Below are 21525 nucleotides of genomic sequence, written 5' to 3'. Positions count from 1 at the left end.
ATGTTTGATTAATTCCCGGAGTCTAACTAGGCATGCATAGATTACGAATTAACGGGAGAGAAGAACAGAGATTTGCCTGCAGTTTCAGATTTGAAACTATAATCCACCGTCTCTATAAATTCCGGCAACATTAACTTGTTGTTTATCAACCTCTGCCACTCCTAGTTAGGACCAGAACTCCTCCTTAAATCCCTCCCTTAATCTCCTAAAGTTTCTCTCGATAAACCACACAAGCTCCCTCTCTGTTTCTCTGCCCTCACAACTCTCTGTATGACTCTGTTACGTGACTCTGTTATTGAAGGTGGTGAGTAGGGTTTATCAAAAACCCTAGGCAGACGTATACCCATATATTTATAGAGTTATACCAAACCCTAAATTAATTCAAGCCCTAACTAAATCCTAACTGGCCCATAGAACATAATTAAAACCTGTGTCGGCTAAATAAACTAAACCCTAAATTATAAAACAGTTAATTTTACATAAGCACGTAATTAAGAAAACTTAAGAAACATAATTAAATAACCAATTAAGCTAAAACAGTTTTATTTAAACAATTAATTCACGAAATGCAAATAATCAAGCAAATAATTTATTAACCAAATATTTAAAACAATTTAATTCAAGAAATGCAATTAATCCAGCAAACAATTTATTTAAACAAACAAAATACAATTTAAACAATAAATTTAGTAAAAACACACATACATAATTAAAATAAATGCCAGGACTATCCTTTTTAAAATTAGGGGTATTGGGGACAGTTGGTATCAGAGCACTCCAGGTTCAAGTGTCTCTAGGATTATATCGTATAAGACTTCCGCGTAGCGTTTTATCTTGATTAGAGCTTAAGTATTAAGATTCATTGTATTTTTTACAGTTCGGTTTGGTCGTGCTGATGTCTGTCTTTTTGTGTTAACAGAATGGCTAACGCAAGAACCAGACGAAACAATCCGCGGCGAAGGGAAGCGGCCCGTAGGCAGCGTCAGGAGGATGAAGGTCAGTTCTATGAGGAGCAGGAGGAAGTTCAGCAGACTTGGGATCAGGGAGAAGATTCAGAGTTTCCCCCTCACCTCAATGACCTTATTACTCGGGCTATAGAAGCAGGGGTAACGGCTGCTCTTCAAAATCAGCCTCAGATACAGCCGGCACCATTACCGGCACCATTACCAGCACTGGTTATTCAGACTGATATTTGGGAGAAGGCAAGGAGTTCTTTCACAAAGGGGAGCCCACTTGAGTTTACAGGCTCCACCGATGTTAGAGCAGCTCACCAGTGGAAACAGGACATCGAGCGACATCTTCGTTTGGTTCAGTGCACGGAGGTTCAGAAGCAGATACTTGTTACCTTCAAGCTAGTTGGGGATGCACTACAGTGGTGGGAGTCAGTTACCACCATAGAGGAGAGGATGACTTTGACTTATGATGAGTTCAGTGCACGCTTTGAAGAAAAGTATTTTCCTTATGCAGTCAGGGCAGCCATGAAGACTGAGTTTCTCAATCTGCAATAGGGAAACATGACAGTGGCAGAGTATGAGTAGCAGTTTACACGGTTGTTTCTCTTTGCACCGGAGGAGGTGGATACAGAGGAGAAGAAGCGCAACAGTTTCGTTAAGGGACTGATGTGGTCTATCAAGAGAGTTATTACAGGTAGTCCAGCCTATACTACCTATGCTCAGGTGGTAGACGCCGCGCTACAGCAGTACCAGTTGACAGTGGACATTAGACAGGCCAAGGGTGAAAAGCGGGGTGACTGAGACTCTGCTAACCAGTCAGCTGAGAAAGGGAATGGGAATGGACACTAACAGAACAACAAGGGCAGATTCCAGGGACAATAGCCTTGGAAGAAACACAAGGGTGGTTTAGATGCTTCCAAGGATGTGGCACCTATTTATCGTCAACAGAATGGGGAACCACAGGCAGGACTGGGTCAGCCACAGGTTAATCGACAGAGGAGGCCATTCGGTACTTTCCAGGGTAGTTGCTATACTTGTGGGGAGTATGGTCACACTTCCAGGCAGTGTCCTACAGTCAGACAGGGACAGAGACAGTGACATGGACATCATGTGCAGCAGGGACAGAGGGCGCCAGTGCCTCTACCAGTTCCACAGGTTCCTCGGATTTAGGGACAGACTTATCTGGCATTACCAGCTCCGCCGCAGCCTCAGGGACAGGCACCACAGCAGTTACATTATGGCAGGGTGTAACCCTAAGCCACAGGATATGCAGGCACCTCAGGCTGTTGAGGGTAAGTTTCCTATACATGGTTTTCATGGACATGTTTTATTTGATACGAGTGCTACACATTCATTTGTAGCTAGGACTTTTGTTGCTTTATTGGGGATGCGGACGAGGGTATGTACTAGACCTCAGGGTATTTCTACACCATTGGGCGATACAGCCATTACACATGAGAGTGATGGGCCTGTGACACTAGATATTGGCAGACTCAGGTTTCTAGCCAACCTATTGGTCCTGGACATGCATACTTATGATGTGATACTTAGGATGGATTCGTTGTCTCACTACCATGGCTAAGTTGATTGTTTTGGTAGATCTATTATATTTACCATACCTGGTCAGGATATGTATGTAGTAGCTATGCCACGTTCTAAAGGAGGCGATAACACCTATTTGTTCCATGTGGAGGAGGAAACGGAGGAGGGGACTACTGTATCGTTGGATGACATACCGATTGTATAAGATTTTCCAGATGTATTTCAGGAGATTCCAGGATTGCCACCTAGTCGCGAGATCGATTTTGTGATAGACTTAGCTCTAGGCATTGCGCCTATTGCTAGGGCACCCTATAGGATGGCACCAGTGGAGATGAGAGAGCTGAGGGATCAGATTCAACAATTACTCAGCCAGGGTTTTATTCGTAGGAGTACATCACCTTGGGGAGCACCAGTGTTATTTGTGAAGAAGAAGGATGGTTCGCTCCGCTTGTGTATAGATTATAGGGAGTTGAACAAGGTTACAATTCGTAACAAGTATCCTTTGCCCAGGATTGATGACTTGTTTGATCAGTTAAAGGGAGCCACATACTTCTGCAAGATTGATCTGCGTTCTGGATATCATCAGTTAGGGAGCAGGATGTGCCTAAGACCGCATTTCTTACAAGATATGGATCTTATGAGTTCCGTGTCATGCCATTTGGGACGACTAACGCACCAGCAGTGTTCATGGACTTAATGAACAGAGTCTTCCGGGCTTATTTGGATCAGTTTGTAATTGTCTTTATTGATGACATCTTGATCTATTCTCGATCGGAGGACGATCATGCGAGAGATCTTCGGATGGTGTTGCAGACGCTTCGTGAGCACCAGCTGTATGCCAAATTCGAGAAGTGTGAATTTTGGCAGCGGGAAGTGAAGTTTCTGGGTTACGTAGTGTCAGAAAAGGGGATAGCAGTAGATCCAGCCAAGGTTTCAGTAGTGGTTGAGTGGGGACAACCTACTTCACCTACCGAGATTCGGAGTTTTTTCGGATTGGCAGGATACTATCGGAGGTTCATTCAGGGGTTCTCTAAGATTGCGGGGCCACTCACTCATCTGACTAAGAAGGGTGTATAGTTCGTGTGGGATGGGCACTGTCAGCGAGCTTTTGATGAGCTGAAAAGGAAGTTGACTTCTGCACTGGTTCTGGCTACTCCTCAAAGCGGGATCGAATATCTTGTTTACACAGATGCTTCGTTACAGGGTATTGGATATGTTTTGATGCAAGAGGAGCGACTAATTTCTTATGAATCTTGGAAGCTTAAGCCTCATGAGCTTAATTATCCAACACATGATTTGGAGTTGGCAGCTATGGTCTTTGTTTTACGTATATGGAGGCATTATCTGTTGGGTGAGTCCTTCAGATTATTCAGCGATCACAAGAGTCTGCAGTATTTGTTCACTCAGCGGGAGCTGAATATGAGACAGCGCAGGTGGTTGAAATTCATGAAAGACTATCACTTCTCGATACAGTATCACCCAGGGAAAGCGAATGTGGTAGCAGATGCACTCAGTCGCCGACCTGTTGGTAGTCTTTCTGCCTTATTCACCACTGAGTGGAATGCTTTGAAGAATGTAGATGAGTTGTCGGACGTTTTATGGCTTGCATGGTGGTTACACCTTCCATTATTCGCAAGGTTTTACAAGCACAACTCACCGATCAGCAGTGTATCGACAAAGTTGCAGAGGTAACTTCCGGAGAGGTTCCATTCTACTATGTTGGGGTTGATGGAGGTTTGCGGTACAAGGGTCGGTTAGTGGTACCTTCTGCTGATGATTTGAGGAAAGATGTGATGACTGAGACTCACCACTCCGAGTTTTCTGTTCATCCAGGAGGCGACAAGATGTATCAAGATATGAAGCGGCAGTTTTGGTGGGCAGGTATGAAAAGGAACATTGCTTTTTTTGTCTCACGGTGTAGTACTTGTCAGATGGTAAAGATTGATCATCAAAGGCCGCCAGGAGCTCTACAGCCACTACCGATACTGGAGTGGAAATGGGGGAGCATTTCTATGGATTTTGTGGAAGGTTTGCCAAATTCTTTCGGGGGGCATAATTCCATATGGGTTATTGTGGATAGGTTGACTAAGTCAGCTCATTTCTTGCCTATTTGCACTGACTACACTTCGGAGCAGTTGGCGAGGCTTTACATTTCAGAGATTGTGAAGCTACATGGCATTCAATTATCTATTATATCAGACAGGGATTCGAGCTTTGTATCTGGATTTTGGAAGAGCTTTCAGCAGGCTTTGGGTACGGAGTTATATCTTAGTACTGCTTATCATCCTCAGACTGACGGATAGACTGAGAGGGTAAATCAGATTATGGAAGATATGCTTCGGTCATGTGTTCTTGATTTCAAGGGCCATCGGGAGGATTACTTGCCATTTGTGGAGTTTGCGTATAACAATAGTTTTCAGAAGACTATTGGTATGGCACCATTTGAGGCATTGTACAGTCGACCGTGTCGATCACTTGTTTGTTGGATGGAGGTTGGAGAGAATCGATTCTTGGGTCCTGAGTTCATCAAGGATACCTCTAAAAAGATTGCTCTTATTAAGGATCGCATGCGTACTGCTCAGAGTAGGTAGAAGAGTTATGCTGATTGGCGTACTCGTGCTTTGGAGTTGAGAGTTGGAGATCAGGTTCTCCTCAAAGTGTTACCTATGAAAGGTGTTATGCGCTTTGGGAAGAAAGGGAAGTTGGCACCGCGGTTTGTCGGTCCATTCATGATTACGGATCGTGTTGGAGCTGTTACTTATCGGTTGGCACTTCCGGATACTCTGGATCCCGTCCACAACGTGTTTCATGTTTCCATGTTTCGGAAATTTCTGCGCGATGAGGATCGGTATCAGCATATCGATGTTGGGAAGATTGAGTTGCAACCGGATGCAACTTATTTGGGGCCGCCGTGTCGTATTGTAGACCGACGGGATCAGATTTTTCGTACCAAGGTTATTCCTTTGGTATGTGTTCAGTGGAGTCATCACAATGAGGCTGAGTCCACTTGGGAACGGGAGGATGTCATTCGCTCGCAATTTCCTGAATTATGGGAAGAAGATAAGAGCGAATTCCGATGACGGAATTCCTTTTGTTAGAGGGGAAGAATGTAATACCCCTAACTTTAAAAAGGATAGTCCTGGCATTTATTTTAATTATGTATGTGTGTTTTTACTAAATTTATTATTTAAATTGTATTTTGTTTGTTTAAATAAATTGTTTGCTGGATTAATTGCATTTCTTGAATTAAATTGTTTTAAATATTTGGTTAATAAATTATTTGCATTTCGTGAATTAATTGTTTAAATAAAACTGTTTTAGCTTAATTGGTTATTTAATTATGTTTCTTAAGTTTTCTTAATTACGTGCTTATGTAAAATTAACTGTTTTATAATTTAGGGTTTAGTTTATTTAGCCGACACAGGTTTTAATTATGTTCTATGGGCCGGTTAGGATTTAGTTAGGGCTTGAATTAATTTAGGGTTTGGTATAACTCTATAAATATATGGGTATACGTCTGCCTAGGGTTTTTGATAAACCCTACTCACCACCTTCAATAACAGAGTCACGTAACATAGTTATACAGAGAGTTGTGAGGGCAGAGAAACAGAGAGGGAGCATGTGTGGTTTACCGAGAGAAACTTTAGGAGATTAAGGGAGGGATTCAAGGAGGAGTTCTGGTCCTAACTAGGAGTGGCAGAGGTTGATTAACAACAAGTTGGCGTTGCCGGAATTTATAGAGACGGTGGATTATAGTTTCAAATCTGAAATTGCAAGCAAGTCTCTGTTCTTCTCTCTCCTGTTAATTCGTGTTCTGTGCATGCCTAGTTAGACTCCAGGAATTAATCAAACATTAAAACAGATTCAACGAATGTTATAATTCATCTTGTATGCATGTTGAATCAATATTTTGTTTCTATTGAGTTAATCTGTTTGATGTTGTTTAAAAGTTTTAACAGAAATCTTGTTGCCGATTATTTTAGCACTTGTGTTAAATTCCTGTTGTGATTGGATATCTATTTTAGTATTAGTTTGAGATATTTAAATGAACCCTAGAATAAGTTCTTAAAACAGTAATGAAGATCACCAAATAAATCTGTTGTGGGTTGCTTAAAGTTTCAGACTAAGGTTTTGTAATCGTTACTTCAACCTATGTCTTATGCATGCTATCATTGAATTTTAGTGGTTTAATATGTACCTAGGACTGAGATTGAACCTAGAATGAGAATTAAAACATGTTACAGAGGCTCTGGTAATCACCGGAATTGGAGAAGACAAAGCTGGAACGGACAACGGCTGCTAGGGGAAAAGAGAGCAGGCTCTCAAATACCTTAGAGCCTGCTCCAAACTTATTTGGAGGTGGCTCCAAGTGTCTTTGAGCCGGCTCTAAGTGATTTAGAGCCGGCTCCAAGAGGTTTAGAGCCGGCTCCAAGAGAAAAATTGAGTTAGAGCCTGCTCCATTTTAAAACGCACAGAATCGAATTTTTAGGGACTTTTTGGCTGAAATTAGATTTTCTAAAATTGTTTAAAGGCTACTGGATGTTGTAATTTAATGTTTAAGACATGTAAAAATGTTGGGAAGCATGATTACAAGTAGGAACTAAGAACATGATTAATCTAAGATTAAACAGTGAACCCGTGGGTGAATGATTTGAAAATTAATTTCTATTGTCTACTATTTTTGGAATTTTATTTCTCTGCATGACTTGGATTTATAAATCATGTTTTGCAGCTGTGTTATAAGCATACTGTTGTATAGTTATATGTATGCTTAGTTTGGATCAACTGGTGTTAAAATATGTTTTACATTGCATCAGTTATGGTACTGTTTGGAGAGGTAGATTGTGTAATTCTACTTAACAAATTTAACGGACTGTAATTGGGATTCTAGATCTTATATTGAATGCATAAGTTGGTTATATACATGTTAAACTATATTTATGCTAATTCTGGAGTATGGTTGATAAATACATATTCCTGTTTTTGTCAACTTCGTTAATTGGAGGATTGTATGTACCGGTATAGGACGGTGACATGCTAGGTATGGATTAGTTCAAGCACTAAATCGTACCTAATTTGGAATGAGTTGGATTAACCATAAAAAGGTTAAGTCCTACTTATATGGATATATATATGAACCGGTATGGGACGGTGTCATATTAGGGATGGCTTGGTTCAAAACACTAAGACCTACCTATATTGGGAATGGATTAGTTCAAAACACTAAGTCCTACTAAATTTGGATTAAGATATGGATTAACTATAAAGGTTAAGTCCATCACCTACTTGTGTCATGTCAATCAAATAAATTGAATGACCTATTGTAGTTTCAGGATGGATTTGTTATACATATATTAGACCACTATACAGATGGATGATATTTTGTATTAGGAGTACGGACTTTATATATTTATTTTATGTGCCATGGTATGAGCTTGAGTCTCAGGACCATGGTTAGGGCGCGTATATCGCCTAGGATGGATAACTGGACATAAGTGTTGTTCCCTGGTAGGTCTAGGTACTCATGCCCACCTTCGGGTGCGTATTCGCATGTTGCCTACTATTCAAGTTGAGACAGACCTACTGGACTAGCGAGCGTTGTAATATCCCTAATTTAATAAGGATAATTCTGGAATTTATTTAATTATTTAAATTGTGTTTTATTGATTTAGTTGTGAATTTGTTGATTTAATTGTGAATTATTTAAATGACTTGTTTTTCTTTGATTGTTTTACTTTATTGGTTTTTATTTAATTGTCTTACATATGGATTTAATTGTGTTAAGTTAAAATTAAATTTAATTAGATTAGTTAAATTACATTTAGTTGGTTTTAGTTAGTTGGCAACGTGAATATATTTTCATAGGGTTTATAGTTTTCATAGGCAGCCGACATTGTATATCCTAGGTTTGCTTATGGGCCGAATTAGACATGGATTAGGGTTTTGTGAAAACCTATAAATATATGTAATGAGCATCTGCCTAGGGCTTTAAAAATCCTATTCACGGCATACTGGAAACAAGAAACAGAGAGAAGGAAAACCAAAGGGGCGCCGGGAAAACTTAGAAGAAAGACGCTGAATTTCTGAACCGAGTCTCACAGGCAAGTTTTATAACTAGCTCTACCTCTTTGACCTGTGTTCTTTGCATCCCTAACACAATCTCAGGATGAAATAAGGATTAAAACAAATCTGGTTCGCATGCTTGCATTGTTTAATAACCATATGTGTATGATCTGTTAAATTGTTTGTTTTACAGTGTTGTGATTTTATTATTTTGCTTTACTTAATTCACGATTTTAATGATTTCAATTGAAGGATTAAGAATTTTAATAGTTCTAAAACATAGTGGGAAATATTAAAATTAATCTGGGTCGCAGGGCTAGATACCTGAAACAGTATGCGTTCTTGTACGGATTTTAATCCACTTAGAAGCTGTTTTGTGTAATTCTTGTTCCATATGATTTGGTTAACAAGTTATGAATTTAATTAACTTTGGAACACCCTACGACTTAGTTTTAATCAGTAATAAACTTAATTGGAGGAATACAGATGCCGGACACCGCCGGAACTGGAGAAGAAGACGCACAGGGGAAGGAGCCTGCTCTATTTCAAGTAGAGCAGGCTCAATTAAAAAGTGGAGCAGGCTCTACTTGGTAGTGGAGCCGGCTCTACTTGGAAGTGGAGGCGGCTCCACTTTGTGTGGAGCCGGTTCCTTCAACAGGTTTCCAGTTTTTCCATTTTTCTGAGTTTTGGGCAACCGTTTGGGCTACGAGACTTGGATTTTGGTAATTTCAGATTCTGTTGGAGGCTGTAATGGAGTGTTTAGTGATGTTCTAAAAGCTTATAAAAACTTCAGGGAACAAACTAAAACAAATTAAACAAGTTGAGGTTCATTCTTGATTAATGGGTAAAGTTTAACTAAACTAGATTACAGTTTTCGGATGTAAAAGATGATTAAATTGCTAAGTCTTTATATGGCAATTCTTGAGAATGGAATACGGATATTATGGTTCAGAAATTCTATATAAGCATGCAAGGTTACAAATATTTAATTTTGCTTGCTGTGGATAGATTGACAGTTGCATACATTAGATGTGTTGTCAATTATGAGAGGTTGTTAGAGTAGACTTAAATCAGTATGTTTCTATATATATACTCTGCTCTAGCATGTTTTGTGGGGATAATTAATTTATCTGGGAATGGTAATATTGTTAAATCATCTTTCTGTAATTTAAGTTAAGTTTATTAGATTACAGAATGATTATATATATTTATAAGTGACAGTAAGACACTTTTAAGGAAGTTTACATGGTTGAAATTTTGTAGATGATTCAAGTTGATTAATTTAAAATTAGCAATTGAATTAGGATTTTGGTATGTAAGTCATATATCAGTGGTATGGGATTAAGCCTATTAACTAATATAAATTCAGTTAATACTTAATATGAAAATAGTTGATGTTACCAAGAATTTGTTTATGTCAACTTGTGGGATATTGTGGAGCAATTACAAGTAAGCATGTATATACTATTGTTATTATTATTATGCTTATTGTGAGTTACAGGATGGTTATATTTCTTCTCTGCACTTAAAAATTTGTTAGAGAATCAGGTACTGGATGTATTGAACAAGCATGCTAATTAAACATTCTTGTGATACTTATGATTGGATATGTTGATATTGATATGTTATGCTATCATATATATATTATCAATACTGGATGGATGGTTTGTATGCACCGGTATGGGACGGTGTCATACTTGGAGGATTAGCTCAAAAATGCTAAGTCCTACCTACTCTGAATTAAGGGACGGATTAACTACAAAAGTTAAGTCCTACCTATATTTTGTGTCAGATCAATAAATAATTGAGTGGCACTTTGGTTTGGAATGGAATTTAAATATATTTTTATGATGCCACGATATGAGCCTGAGTCTCAGAGTCGTTGGTTAGGGAGCGTATATGCATTGGGATGCATAGCTGGCTATGATGGTTGGATATGTACCCTGCTAGGGCTAGGTAGTCATGCCCACCTTTGGGTGCGTTTTCGCATGGTGCCTACTAGTCAGGTTGAGACAGACATGTAGTCCAGTGAGAGTCCTGTAGTGTGATTATATATATATATATATATATATATATATATATATATATATATATTTATCTACGGACTATTAGCTATTGTTAGATTGGTTAGGATGTACATGCGTATCGGGTCTCTGCTTGGGTAGTAGTAGTATAGAACTTGCATGTGGGCCTGACCCACTCATCATTTTTCAGGTATCGGACATTTCCAGTCTAGAGTTGTTCGTGCTGAGCAGGGACGATCTTCCATTTTACCGACGACGTAGGACTTCTTTCCAAATATTAGATTTGGATTTTATTTTCAGTTTTTACTTTCATTCAGTTTGGGATTTTTATTAGGGGTCCACTAGAGATGGATTCCCGAGTTGTTAAACTGATGGAGTTTTGGATTATCAGATTCTAAGTATTTAATTATAAAGGATTTTATTTTTAGTTTCTTCCAACTTAAACTTTATTTATTAAATTCATTTTGTCATCTGTGTTCGCTTTAAAAATATTAATTGTTTGATATCCCCTCGGATCTGTACTCGGACTTGATCACCCGTGGCTCTAGAATCGAGGGGTATCACAAGCGTCCTATAGTGTGTACTATATACATATATGGACTATTCTAGATATTGTTGAGTCTTCTTAGGATGTATCTGCGTATCGGATTACTGTTTGGATTGTAGTAGTTCTGGACTTGCATGTGGGCCTGACCCACTCCTTTATTTTTCAGGTGTTCGTTAGTTCCAAGGTTAGAGGTTGGACGTGCAGAGCAGATACAGCTAGTCATTCCTCCGATTATGTAGGAATCTTCTCTATGTTAGTTTTGGATTTTATTTCTATTACTTCAGTTTTGGTTTGAGAATTTTGATAAGGGGTCCAATGGATGGATTCCCGAGTTGTAAACTTATGGAGTTTTGGGTTTAACAGATTTCAAAAATTATATTATTTTAAGGATTTTTCAATTAGCATTCTTTCAGCTTATTATTTTTTTTTTATTTCTTATTTCGTCTTGTATTCTGTGTTCGGTTATATATTAATTGTTTGATATCCCTCGGATTTGGGCCTGGGCCTGATCAACCCATGTCTCGGATCCGAGGGGTATCACAATGAGCAATTGAACACCAATGGAATAAATAGAGAAGAAGGAACATGATGAGTTTGAGAAGGGTGGAAATTGTTAGAGTGCTTCGCAATTTCATAATAGTGCTTTATTTGAGGTGGATAAATCTTAAGTTGATGTGGAGTTATGAAGAGATCTTTATTTGGGGTGGATCTATATATAGTGGAACACGTGCAAATATAGTCTGATCACGTGTTGATTACGTGAAGAATTTGGGTGTTCAAAGTTACTGATTTTAGTGTGCATTTTGGCAACTGCTAAATTGGAACCAGTTTAAATGGGCGAAACCAGTTGTACCTGGGAATTTAGTTTTTTATTACTTTTGGCTACTGCCAAAGTATAAACGGTTCCAATGGGGGCGGAACTGATTACACTTGGGCAGTAAGTCATTAAAAGGTGAGAAACAGTTTCCTAGTCAGTTTTGAAAGTCAAAAATTTGGAGAAGAAGTTGTACATACTATTTTAGAGTTGAAGACGGTCATGGTAACTCTTTGTAGGCAAGTTGGAGAATACTTGTCCAACAAGGAATTGAGTTTTGAAGATATGGGTATGAGTGGTTGAGAGATAGAGATAGAGATAGAGAAGAGAAAAAAGACGTAAGGGATTTAAGGGTGGGTGTTGTGAGGAGATAAAAGAGTATATGTAATTCCCGAATGTATACATGTAGCCTCAAAAGAGATGATGAGTGAGTGAATAGAGTTTTGACATTATCAACAAGCATGTGGCCTAGCGGTACAACGCTCCTACTCTCTAAAGGGAGGTCAGGAGTTCGAACTTCAGTGGAGGCAATGTGTGTGAGTCCCAACTAGGAAAAAAAAAAATAGAGTTTTGACATAAGATTGTATATTTTCTTCCTTGAATCATAATAGTGAAAATATCTTTATCCGTGAATGTAACTCTATAATTGTGAGAACCATGTAAAATATTGTGTCATGCGTAGATCATATGTGTATGATTTTTATCTCCGTATATATTTATGTTAATGTGATGATATTTCCATTGTAGATGAATGAAAAATTTAACTTTTAACAACAGCTAAATTAATGAGTAGATTGAAGGGAATTAATTATTTCCAAACACAATGAATATTAACTTTAGTGATTTAAGGACCCGTCTAATTTTTGTAATGCTCTTCACTAACCCATCGGGATAGAAGAGAATTTTATTTTGAGGTGGATGGAGCTCGGAACAAGTAACTTTTTTTTATTTGTCTTTATTTTTCATTTTTTATCTTCGACCGGCGTTTAATATTTGCCAAAGGCATCTTAGAATGTGGTAATGCATCTTTACCCACGTGCTATATTTGGTATTAGCCCAGATAGACAGAGTAAGAAAAATATTAAAAATCAATAAATAGATAATATAGTCAACTGTCAGGTAGGCTGGGTTGGACACCTAAATGTCCGTTAGTTGTAACGGCTTTAAAAGAAAAAACTTCTCGCTGTCCTGTTTCGGTGAGTAGCTCTCACATGCTGTCTACCCGGTAGATATATATCATTCGGCATTCACCTTTCATACTATTATTTTATTAAAAATAATAAACTATATATCATATTTGTAATCATCATTTTCATTAGTTTAAACTATATAGTATATTAAATTTGTAATCAATCATTTTTCATTAGTTTAAGTGTATTATATAATTTCAATATATTAAAAGAACCAGAAAAAAATAAATGCACATTTTATGTAGACTCAAGCAAGTAGTGTAGGGATTAACATGGATCCCTCTTTCTTGTCTTTGTTATTTACTAGTAAATTACTAGCGCATCAAGTTCCTTTTTTATTGATGACATGTCAAATTACGTTTTTGGACGAAAAATAAAAAAACAGTGAGTTAACATTGTCGTAAAATATTTATGGAAGAAAAAAAATATTAAAACTTACAAAAATAACTTATCTATTAATTTTCAGCAAATTATTTTACACGCCATACCTGATGAAGCGAAATAGATGGTGAGGGTTCAAGGAGCAAAGTGGGTGCGCATGTGCTTCTTGCTAATGAAAAAAATATATTTACACGTCCCATCCAATTAATTCGACCTCAATATCAACTTAGACTTTTGCCAAATACTGAAAAAAAAATTTAAAAATATATATTTTTCCCGAAATTAAAATTTTTTTTAACTTCGAAACAAATGGAACCTTACTTGCATAATCAAATATTTTCTCCAAAATAAAAATATTTTTACATCGAAACAAAACAAGCCTTAGTTGCATAATTCAACTTATGCTTCAAAATATAGAGCATCAATATAAATACATCATGTGCCTTCATTGTAGTTATATAATAATATAAAATATGATTAATTATTTTTTATGATTATACTATAATTAGAGTTTAATTAAATGATATGTTCTTAAAAAAAAAAAAACCAAAGTATTCATCTATATTACAGGCAAGAAAATAAAACTGAAAAATAAGTTGAGATCAATTTTAAGTGCTGAAGTTTTAAGTGTTAATTAAAAAATAAATAATTTTTAATAATTTTTAAGGTTCAGTGGTAAGCGATCACTCTATCACTTAAAATTTTACTCCATTTTAAATAGCTCTTATTATTTTTAGTAATATTTAAATTGCTTTATTAAATACATTTAATTGAATAAGTGTTTAATTTGTTGATAATTAAATAATGAATTGAGTAATCAAATTAAGTTTTTAATTATTTTATTGAATAAATGTAGAGAACAGGAGACTAGCACAAATCTCAAATTTTGTCATATGTTTATCGCATACACATGTCGTGTTAACGTTGGTGGAACATGAGTGATTGCATAACACAGATCGATAAACGGTAATTGAGGACGTTTCTTTCACTTGTTTTAATATGATAAATAAATGTTATTCATTAGGGATACAAGTTATATATATATATATATATAGTTAAAAGGAAGAGACTGAGACCACTTCTAAAGTTTACCTACTACGACGGATGGGACGTGGATCAATGGCTTACCTACTCCCGGCAAAATAACCACGTCCATTTTTCTTGTGGTGCAAATGGAAATGGCTGACTGTATTTGGGTACCAGGTCCTTTTAACTTTACATATATTATTTGTCGTAATTTATATTGTAAAGATAACAAATTTATCATTACAATTCATTAATCTTGCAGTGATTTTTAATACCGTTACATTTATATTCACCATGTTGGTTCTATTTGTTTCGACGTAAATTTTTTATTTTTTTCAAGTAAAATATTCTTTTATTTTTATTTTGTCTGTGTTTGATAAAGATTTATATCGAGGTTGAGGTCGAATCCATCGAATTGAGCACGTAAAATAACTTTTTAAAAATTGATGAATAAGTTATTTTTGTTAAATTTTAATATATTTTTTTTTTCGTAAATATTTTACGACAGCCAAACATTATAAAATAAAAAATATTTTTAAAAAAATATTTTACGTTAAAATAAACGAAACTGTTATTTCCTGTTTTTTAGTCAAATATAATGTGAAAAATACATAATGTTGAAAGGTGCAGAGGGAGGATCCGGACTCCAAACCATAATATGCCTTATAATTTAGGAAAATAATTCTTTTATTAATTATTTAAAGTGATTTATTTAACATACAAATTTTAATTAATTATGTACGTAAAATATAAAATTTAATATCTAAAACAAAAAGTTCAAAATAATCCCGAACCTTCAGAAGCACTCAAAGCCAATGCTTTGAATGATTCAACAACCACATGAAATATTGAAAAACATGGTGGAAGGCAAAATCTTCCAGTATTAAGCTTTATAAAATACAGCTTTGAAAAAAATAGTAATAAATATAAAAATCTTAATATATTAAAAAAAGTATAGATATAAAATCTTATAAATATTTAATATTATATTTTGCAAGATCATGTTTAAGTAGTATAAAACTTTAAAATGTCAAAAAAAAAAAAAAAAACTTTATTTATGTGGCGGTCTAATAGTATTATTATGTTTAGGGTTTTTTTATGGAAACCTAGGTGGGGAAACCCAGGACCTCACCTGTTAATTGCACCTACCTACCACCCACGTCACCTTACGCCTATAACATTTATTACGTCATGGATGATTGATTCTTTATCTAAGAGGATAAGAGCTACAGTACACACGCTGGTCAAGATGACTACCAAATTTTTATATATATATAAAATTACTTTATAAATTTTGTGAAAAAAAAAAGGTTAAAAAATGCGTTCACTCAATTTTTAACATAACCTATTATATATTACTGTTGTTCAAAGTTATTCCTTTTCATATAATTTTTTTAATTCGTTATAAAAATTACTTAATTAAGATTGATAAATAATTTGTCCTTCGTATATCTTGCACTAATAGAGCTTCCTGCGGGTTTGATAAACAAATATTACCTTTTTTTTTTTTTTTTTTCACCATTAGTCTTGTATTGATAGAGCTATGGATTTGATCCTCTGATGGTATTTTAAAGTAAACATATCAATTGACAACATTAGAATAGGATAAAACAATGATAAAAGTGAAATTTAATCTCATCTTATTCAATGGTAGTTAAATATGACAGCTCGATGTGTGCACACACTATTTATACTGATAATGAAAAATTAGAAAAATGTATCCAAAAAAAAAAAAATTAGAAAAATGATCTGATCAAATATATAATTATATAAGAAATAATTATGGACTAATAAGACCGTCCTTAGAACAAATGAATCTTGCAAGGTATTATAGAAAGATGATTCACTCACTTTTAAGACATCATAGACATGTTAATTCTAGTGAGCTAACACTTTTTAAAACTTTATTGTTGCGTTTGGGATCAGGCATGAACCCGCAATACAAATTATAGGACAGTGTCCCCATGGGATTTTCTTTCTTTTTTGTATTTTATATTTTAAGTGTTTTAAGATTTATGAAGATGCTTCTACTAAAATTACAATTCACCTTACTAATTTTTTTTTTTTTTTTTTTTTTTGCATTTTATAATACAAAATTTTAAAAAATTATGAAGATGCTCTCACTAAAATTAAAATTCTCCCCAGTTGATTTATTTATTTATTTATTTTTTTTTATTTTTGCATTTTATACTAAATTTTTTTGAGAATTTACCAAGATTCTCTCACTAAAATTACAATTTGCCCACACGGAAATTTTTTTTTTTCATATTATACTTCAAAATTTTGAGAATTTATAAAAATGTCCGTACTGAAATTACAAAAATAAACCCACTATATAAGTTTGGTTCCACAAATTAAAAGGCCACCCCCTTCACAAAATTTTCTGTGTCCGTCACTATTTAGAAATATTAAATCGGCGCTTTAAATTTAAAATTGGAAGAAATTTAGTTAAAAATTTAAACTAAATTTTCTTCGGTTATAAATTCAAGCCCGATATTTGATACTCCCAAATATAGAATAAGATAAATTGAAGAAATTTTTAAGTTTTGTATGTTAACTATTCGGACAAAAAGAACAAAAATGAAGACAACTTTTAATTAGGGTTGTTGTAGTGTATTCTATCTAGATATTTTGCATACTAACTGTCATCAAGAAGCGCCTGTAGCTCAGTGGATAGAGCGTCTGTTTCCTAAGCAGAAGGTCGTAGGTTCGACCCCTACCTGGCGCGTAATTTCCATTTAATTCAAACCTTTTTTTATTTATCTCCCTAAGATATACCAAAAAATTAGCATTTGAAACTCTCAAAAGACAACCCTCTTAAATTAGCTTATCATCATAGGGTTTGACATAAATTTTTATGATCAGTTGTCTAACTAGCCTCGACAACCGGCCTTTGCAAAAACTAGAACGAATGTATAAAAACTATAATGAAAGCCCAAAATTTGGCCGAGCAACTTAAATTTCATTATCCTGCACTGACACAAACAAAATAAACACATAGTGCCAGCAAGCAATGTATTTACAACTTTGATTTCTCAGTATACTTTCAAAAAAAAAAAAAAAAAAAAACGCAAATGACAAGCCTCAGAAAATTACCTACAGTAATTAACCTCACTTAATAAATTCAGTAGGCATAATTGGGATTCGCTTGTGCCCCATGAAAGCCTCCCGAAGGCGATGATATCCATTTCTGTAATGCTCAAGAGAGAAACAAAGCTGCCTTATAGCCTCCCTTTTTTCTTCAGCCCCTTCCATAATCACAGCTCTGTGCCTCTCAACCTCCCTCTCAAGTCCTCTAACTCTCATTCTCATTTCCTCCACCAGTTTATGCGCCCCTTCTCTCTCACCATTCAACACAACATGTTCCATACGTAACTCATGCAAATCCCTGCTCATTTCATCAATCCTCTCATCTCTAAAGCTCACCTCATCGACGAGTCCGATCATTTTAGCATTCATCTCATCTCTCTCCATTATCACCATCTCATACTTGGATTTAAATTCATCGAGCCTTTGCTGCAACCCATCATCTGCCTCAGCAATGCCTGCCTTTAACCTAGCGTTCTCTTCTTCTAAAACCATAATCTTTTCTTTTGCGTCCCTCAGCAGCTCTTCATCTGCATTCCATTTTTTGGTTTCCTTGAAAGAACAACCAATATATGCATTGCCGTGGTGGTGTTGAAGGCGCAACTTTTCCTTCACATCACGAAGCTCAACCTCTAATTCAATAATCCTCATACGCAACCCTCGGTATTCGCCATTACCAGGTGCGGCGGCCGAATAATTATTAACGGAGGAATCGTCATCCGATTCTGCTGATTCATCGTAATCTAAGGTACATGATTCATAACCTTCAAACTTGTTGGACGAATCCAAGCTATTTCCAGCAGAGCCAAGGAAGAAGTCAAAACCAGCTGCACGAGGACCGGATTTACGGCTTGTTCTTCGATCGGGAGAAGGAGATGTGGAGGAGGCCATTTCAAAGCTGATGTCGGAGATGCCTGAGCCCTGGGAATGGAGGGTCCCCCGGAATTCGCCTGTTGCCGCGTGATCATAACGCTCCGCCAGTGACCGGTACATGCGGTAGAATTCTTCGACAATGGAGATCAATTCTGGCCTCTTCTGATAATACATCTCAGCCTTTTTAGCAAATGAATCCCCGTCTTCCTCTATCAGTTTCAGCATTCGTTTCACGCTGTGATCCATCTCTGAGATCAATGACTTTCTACTCGTCATTTTCAAGTTTCGCATTTTGGCAATCCAAATGCAATTATTACTACAACATGCAATTATTTGTGTTATACGTACATTGTATATTCAAGTTAATTGCATAATATAATCTGTACTCCCATGTCAATTTTTTTTTTTTATTAATATTCGGCAATTGTCTTTTTTACTCCCTCCAGCCTCCTACAACCCGGATTTGATGGGAACACCATTGTCTAATGATCTTTTTAGGAAGCAGAGTGGCTAAAATTATCAATTTACCCATTATACAACAAAGACGTTGACCATGTTGACTTTGTTATTCAATATACTTTATTTATTTATAGAAGACGACTCTATTAGAAAATCTGATGATTTATGCTATTTGAATGTAAATATTAGATTTAAGTATCAGGAGAAAAACTCCTCCAACAATTAGTTTCCCATTCAAAGAATAATGATCGATGTTTCTCACAAGTAATTGTTAGCCTACTTTTAGGTGTATGACAGGTTCAAAGGATATGTATAGATCTGACCAAATAATTGAAACAAAAGAATGCTATTTAATTAAGTTTATTTAACAAATAAGTCAATATGCATAAATCGTATTACTTAAAAACTAAAATTAAAAACAAGAAGTTCTGTATTTCTCAAGTTTGTTACAGCAAACTACAACTGCCAACACAGCCAACAATAAATAGGTAAAATACAAAAATAATCAATAACAGGATCACTATTAAAAGTGTACAAATCTTATATCATCATAGTCCTTGAAGTATAGTAATACACAAAAAAATAAAAAGAAAAAGAAAAGATGCATTCAACACACACAAGCAAGCTACTTTTTCCAACTCTAATTGCACATTTGGTACAAAGGAATGGAATGGAATGCAAGTGAAAATAAAATTAATGAGAATGGAAATGAAATGGAATGACCATTCTCATTCTATTGTTTGATTGTAAATATGAAATGTGTAGGAATGGAATGATAATAACCATTATAGTTTTTGGTTGAACCAATTTTTTATTTAGAATGGAATAAATTTCAAATTGAGTTCTCCAAACTATCTTTGTTAATAAAAAATAAATTAAATTAACAAATGACATTCTTCTATAATTTTTTGAAAATAAATGGTGGTAGTGACGGTGGTGGAGGTGGAAAATGATAGTGGTGTAGGTGGTGGTATTAGAAGGCAACGGTGTTGACCTAGCGGTATCAGCCTCTTACTTCCTAAATTGACGTCAGGGGTTCAAATTTTAGTAGAGACATGTGTGTGTGAGTACCAACTAAAAAAAAAAAAAAAAGGCAACAGTGGTGTAAGACGGTGGCAAAAGTGTCGGTGGTGGTGGAAGGAGATAATGGTGTAGGTGGCGGTAGTAGAAGCCAATGGAGGTGACTGTGGTAGTAGTGGAAAGCAGCGGGAGTGGCGGTGGTGGAAGGCAATGGAGGTGGGGGTGGTGAAAGGTGATGGCGGTGGTGCTGGTGGAAGGTGGTGGCGGTAGCGGTGGTGGCAGTAGCGATGGTGAAAGGTGGTGACAGCGGCGATGGTTTAGGCAAAAGAAGGCGGTGTTGGTGGTAAAAGACGGTGGCAGTAGTGGAAAATCGTGGGTGGTGGTGAAAGTCAGTGGTGGTGAAAGGTAGAGGTGGTTGTGGTGGAATGGCCATTTCATAAGTTTAGTTGTGGAATAGATTTTTATTTTAATGGAATGATTATTTCACTTTAATTTGTATACTAAACAAAACAATGATTGAAATGAACATTTCATTCCTTTCTATTATTGCACGACTGCCTACCAAATGCAACATAATGGATAGTCAGGCAAATTTTATATGGTCTTGGGCCTCAAAGAATATTATTACCACATTAAACATTTCAAAATGGTCACATGCATGCGCAATAATCAGGTCTTACATTATGATTTTCAACTGATTAGACGAATACATTTATCCAAACAAATACAAAAATCACAAAAGATTGTCGTTAATGCACGTATTCAGGGTCTGTTTAGTAAAACTGTGTTAAATAGTTCAAACTAAAATATGTTTGGTAATATACATTGTTGAATTTTTTATGCCAATTATTTTTTTTTAAATTGACTCTGTTATTTATTATTCAAGTATAATTGAAAAATAATAAAATAATATTTCATTTATTATTCAAGTATAATTGAAAAATAATTAAATAATATTTTATTTACTATTTGAGTATAATTAAAAAATAATAAAATAACATTTTTAAATTTAATATTCAAGTATAATAAAATAAATTTTTTACTTTTATTTACTATTCGAGTATAATTGAAAAATAATAAAATAATATTTTTCTAATTCTCATTTTGAAAAATAATAGTATTTGAAAACCAAAAAAAAAAATCCGTGTTTCATTTTGAAGATGTGGGAATTGTGAAGAAAATGACATTATTTTTCAAAACTTTTGAAATGTGAAAAATCAAAATAGAATTATCAAACAAATTTTGTTGCCGGCTTTTTTTTTTTTAAAAAAATGAAAACCACAACAGAAAATCATAATTCAAGTTTACCAACCAAGGCCTCCGAAAAATCAACATTATAGATGTGGCAAATTATAATATTGTATAGGATTAGCTGACGTTCCACTAGTGGCACTTGTAAATGTAACCCATTGTTACCTTAAATTATTATTATTTCGTTCATAACATTTGTATCAGTTTCATGATACACACACTAGTTAAGTCAGAAGTACATTCAAAAGCGAGACCTCAATTACTTATCTTTCAAATCCCTACCAACACGGCTGTA

At 35.4% G+C, this 21525-nt stretch overlaps 2 protein-coding genes and 1 non-coding gene across 3 annotated transcripts; 1 reads left to right on the top strand and 2 right to left on the bottom strand.

The window, feature by feature from the left end:
• The first annotated feature begins 17195 nt into the window (after positions 1 to 17195).
• TRNAR-CCU (transfer RNA arginine (anticodon CCU)) lies at positions 17196 to 17268 on the top strand. Its single transcript has one exon. It is a non-coding gene; the product is annotated as a tRNA-Arg (tRNA).
• A 138-nt stretch (positions 17269 to 17406) lies between these two features.
• On the bottom strand, positions 17407 to 18776 carry LOC132269682 (protein NETWORKED 4A-like). The gene has a single exon (XM_059770940.1). The coding sequence runs from the start codon at positions 18774 to 18776 to the stop codon at positions 17652 to 17654; it is 1125 nt and encodes a 374-aa protein (XP_059626923.1). The 3' UTR covers positions 17407 to 17651.
• Positions 18777 to 19415: 639 nt separating this feature from the next.
• Positions 19416 to 20412, bottom strand: LOC132269681 (formin-like protein 14). Its single transcript, XM_059770939.1, has 2 exons — positions 20071 to 20412; positions 19416 to 19421 (listed from the first exon to the last, which is right to left on the bottom strand). The coding sequence occupies exons 1-2, from the start codon at positions 20410 to 20412 to the stop codon at positions 19416 to 19418; spliced, it is 348 nt and encodes a 115-aa protein (XP_059626922.1).
• Between the last annotated feature and the right edge of the window lie 1113 nt (positions 20413 to 21525).

Source organism: Cornus florida, unplaced genomic scaffold, assembly GCF_030987335.1.
Source record: "Cornus florida cultivar Cherokee Brave unplaced genomic scaffold, ASM3098733v1 CherokeeBrave_3.0.0_Hap2_Chr08, whole genome shotgun sequence".
Taxonomy (NCBI): domain Eukaryota; kingdom Viridiplantae; phylum Streptophyta; class Magnoliopsida; order Cornales; family Cornaceae; genus Cornus; species Cornus florida.
The sequence above is the reverse complement of the archived record's forward strand: the minus strand, read 5'-3'. Positions and strand labels throughout refer to the sequence as shown.

What these genes read in the sequence shown, in the direction of transcription:
- LOC132269681 (XM_059770939.1), bottom strand. Translation starts at nt 20,412, where the DNA reads ATGGCCATTCCACCACAACCACCTCTACCTTTCACCACCACTGACTTT.
- LOC132269682 (XM_059770940.1), bottom strand. Translation starts at nt 18,776, where the DNA reads ATGACGAGTAGAAAGTCATTGATCTCAGAGATGGATCACAGCGTGAAA.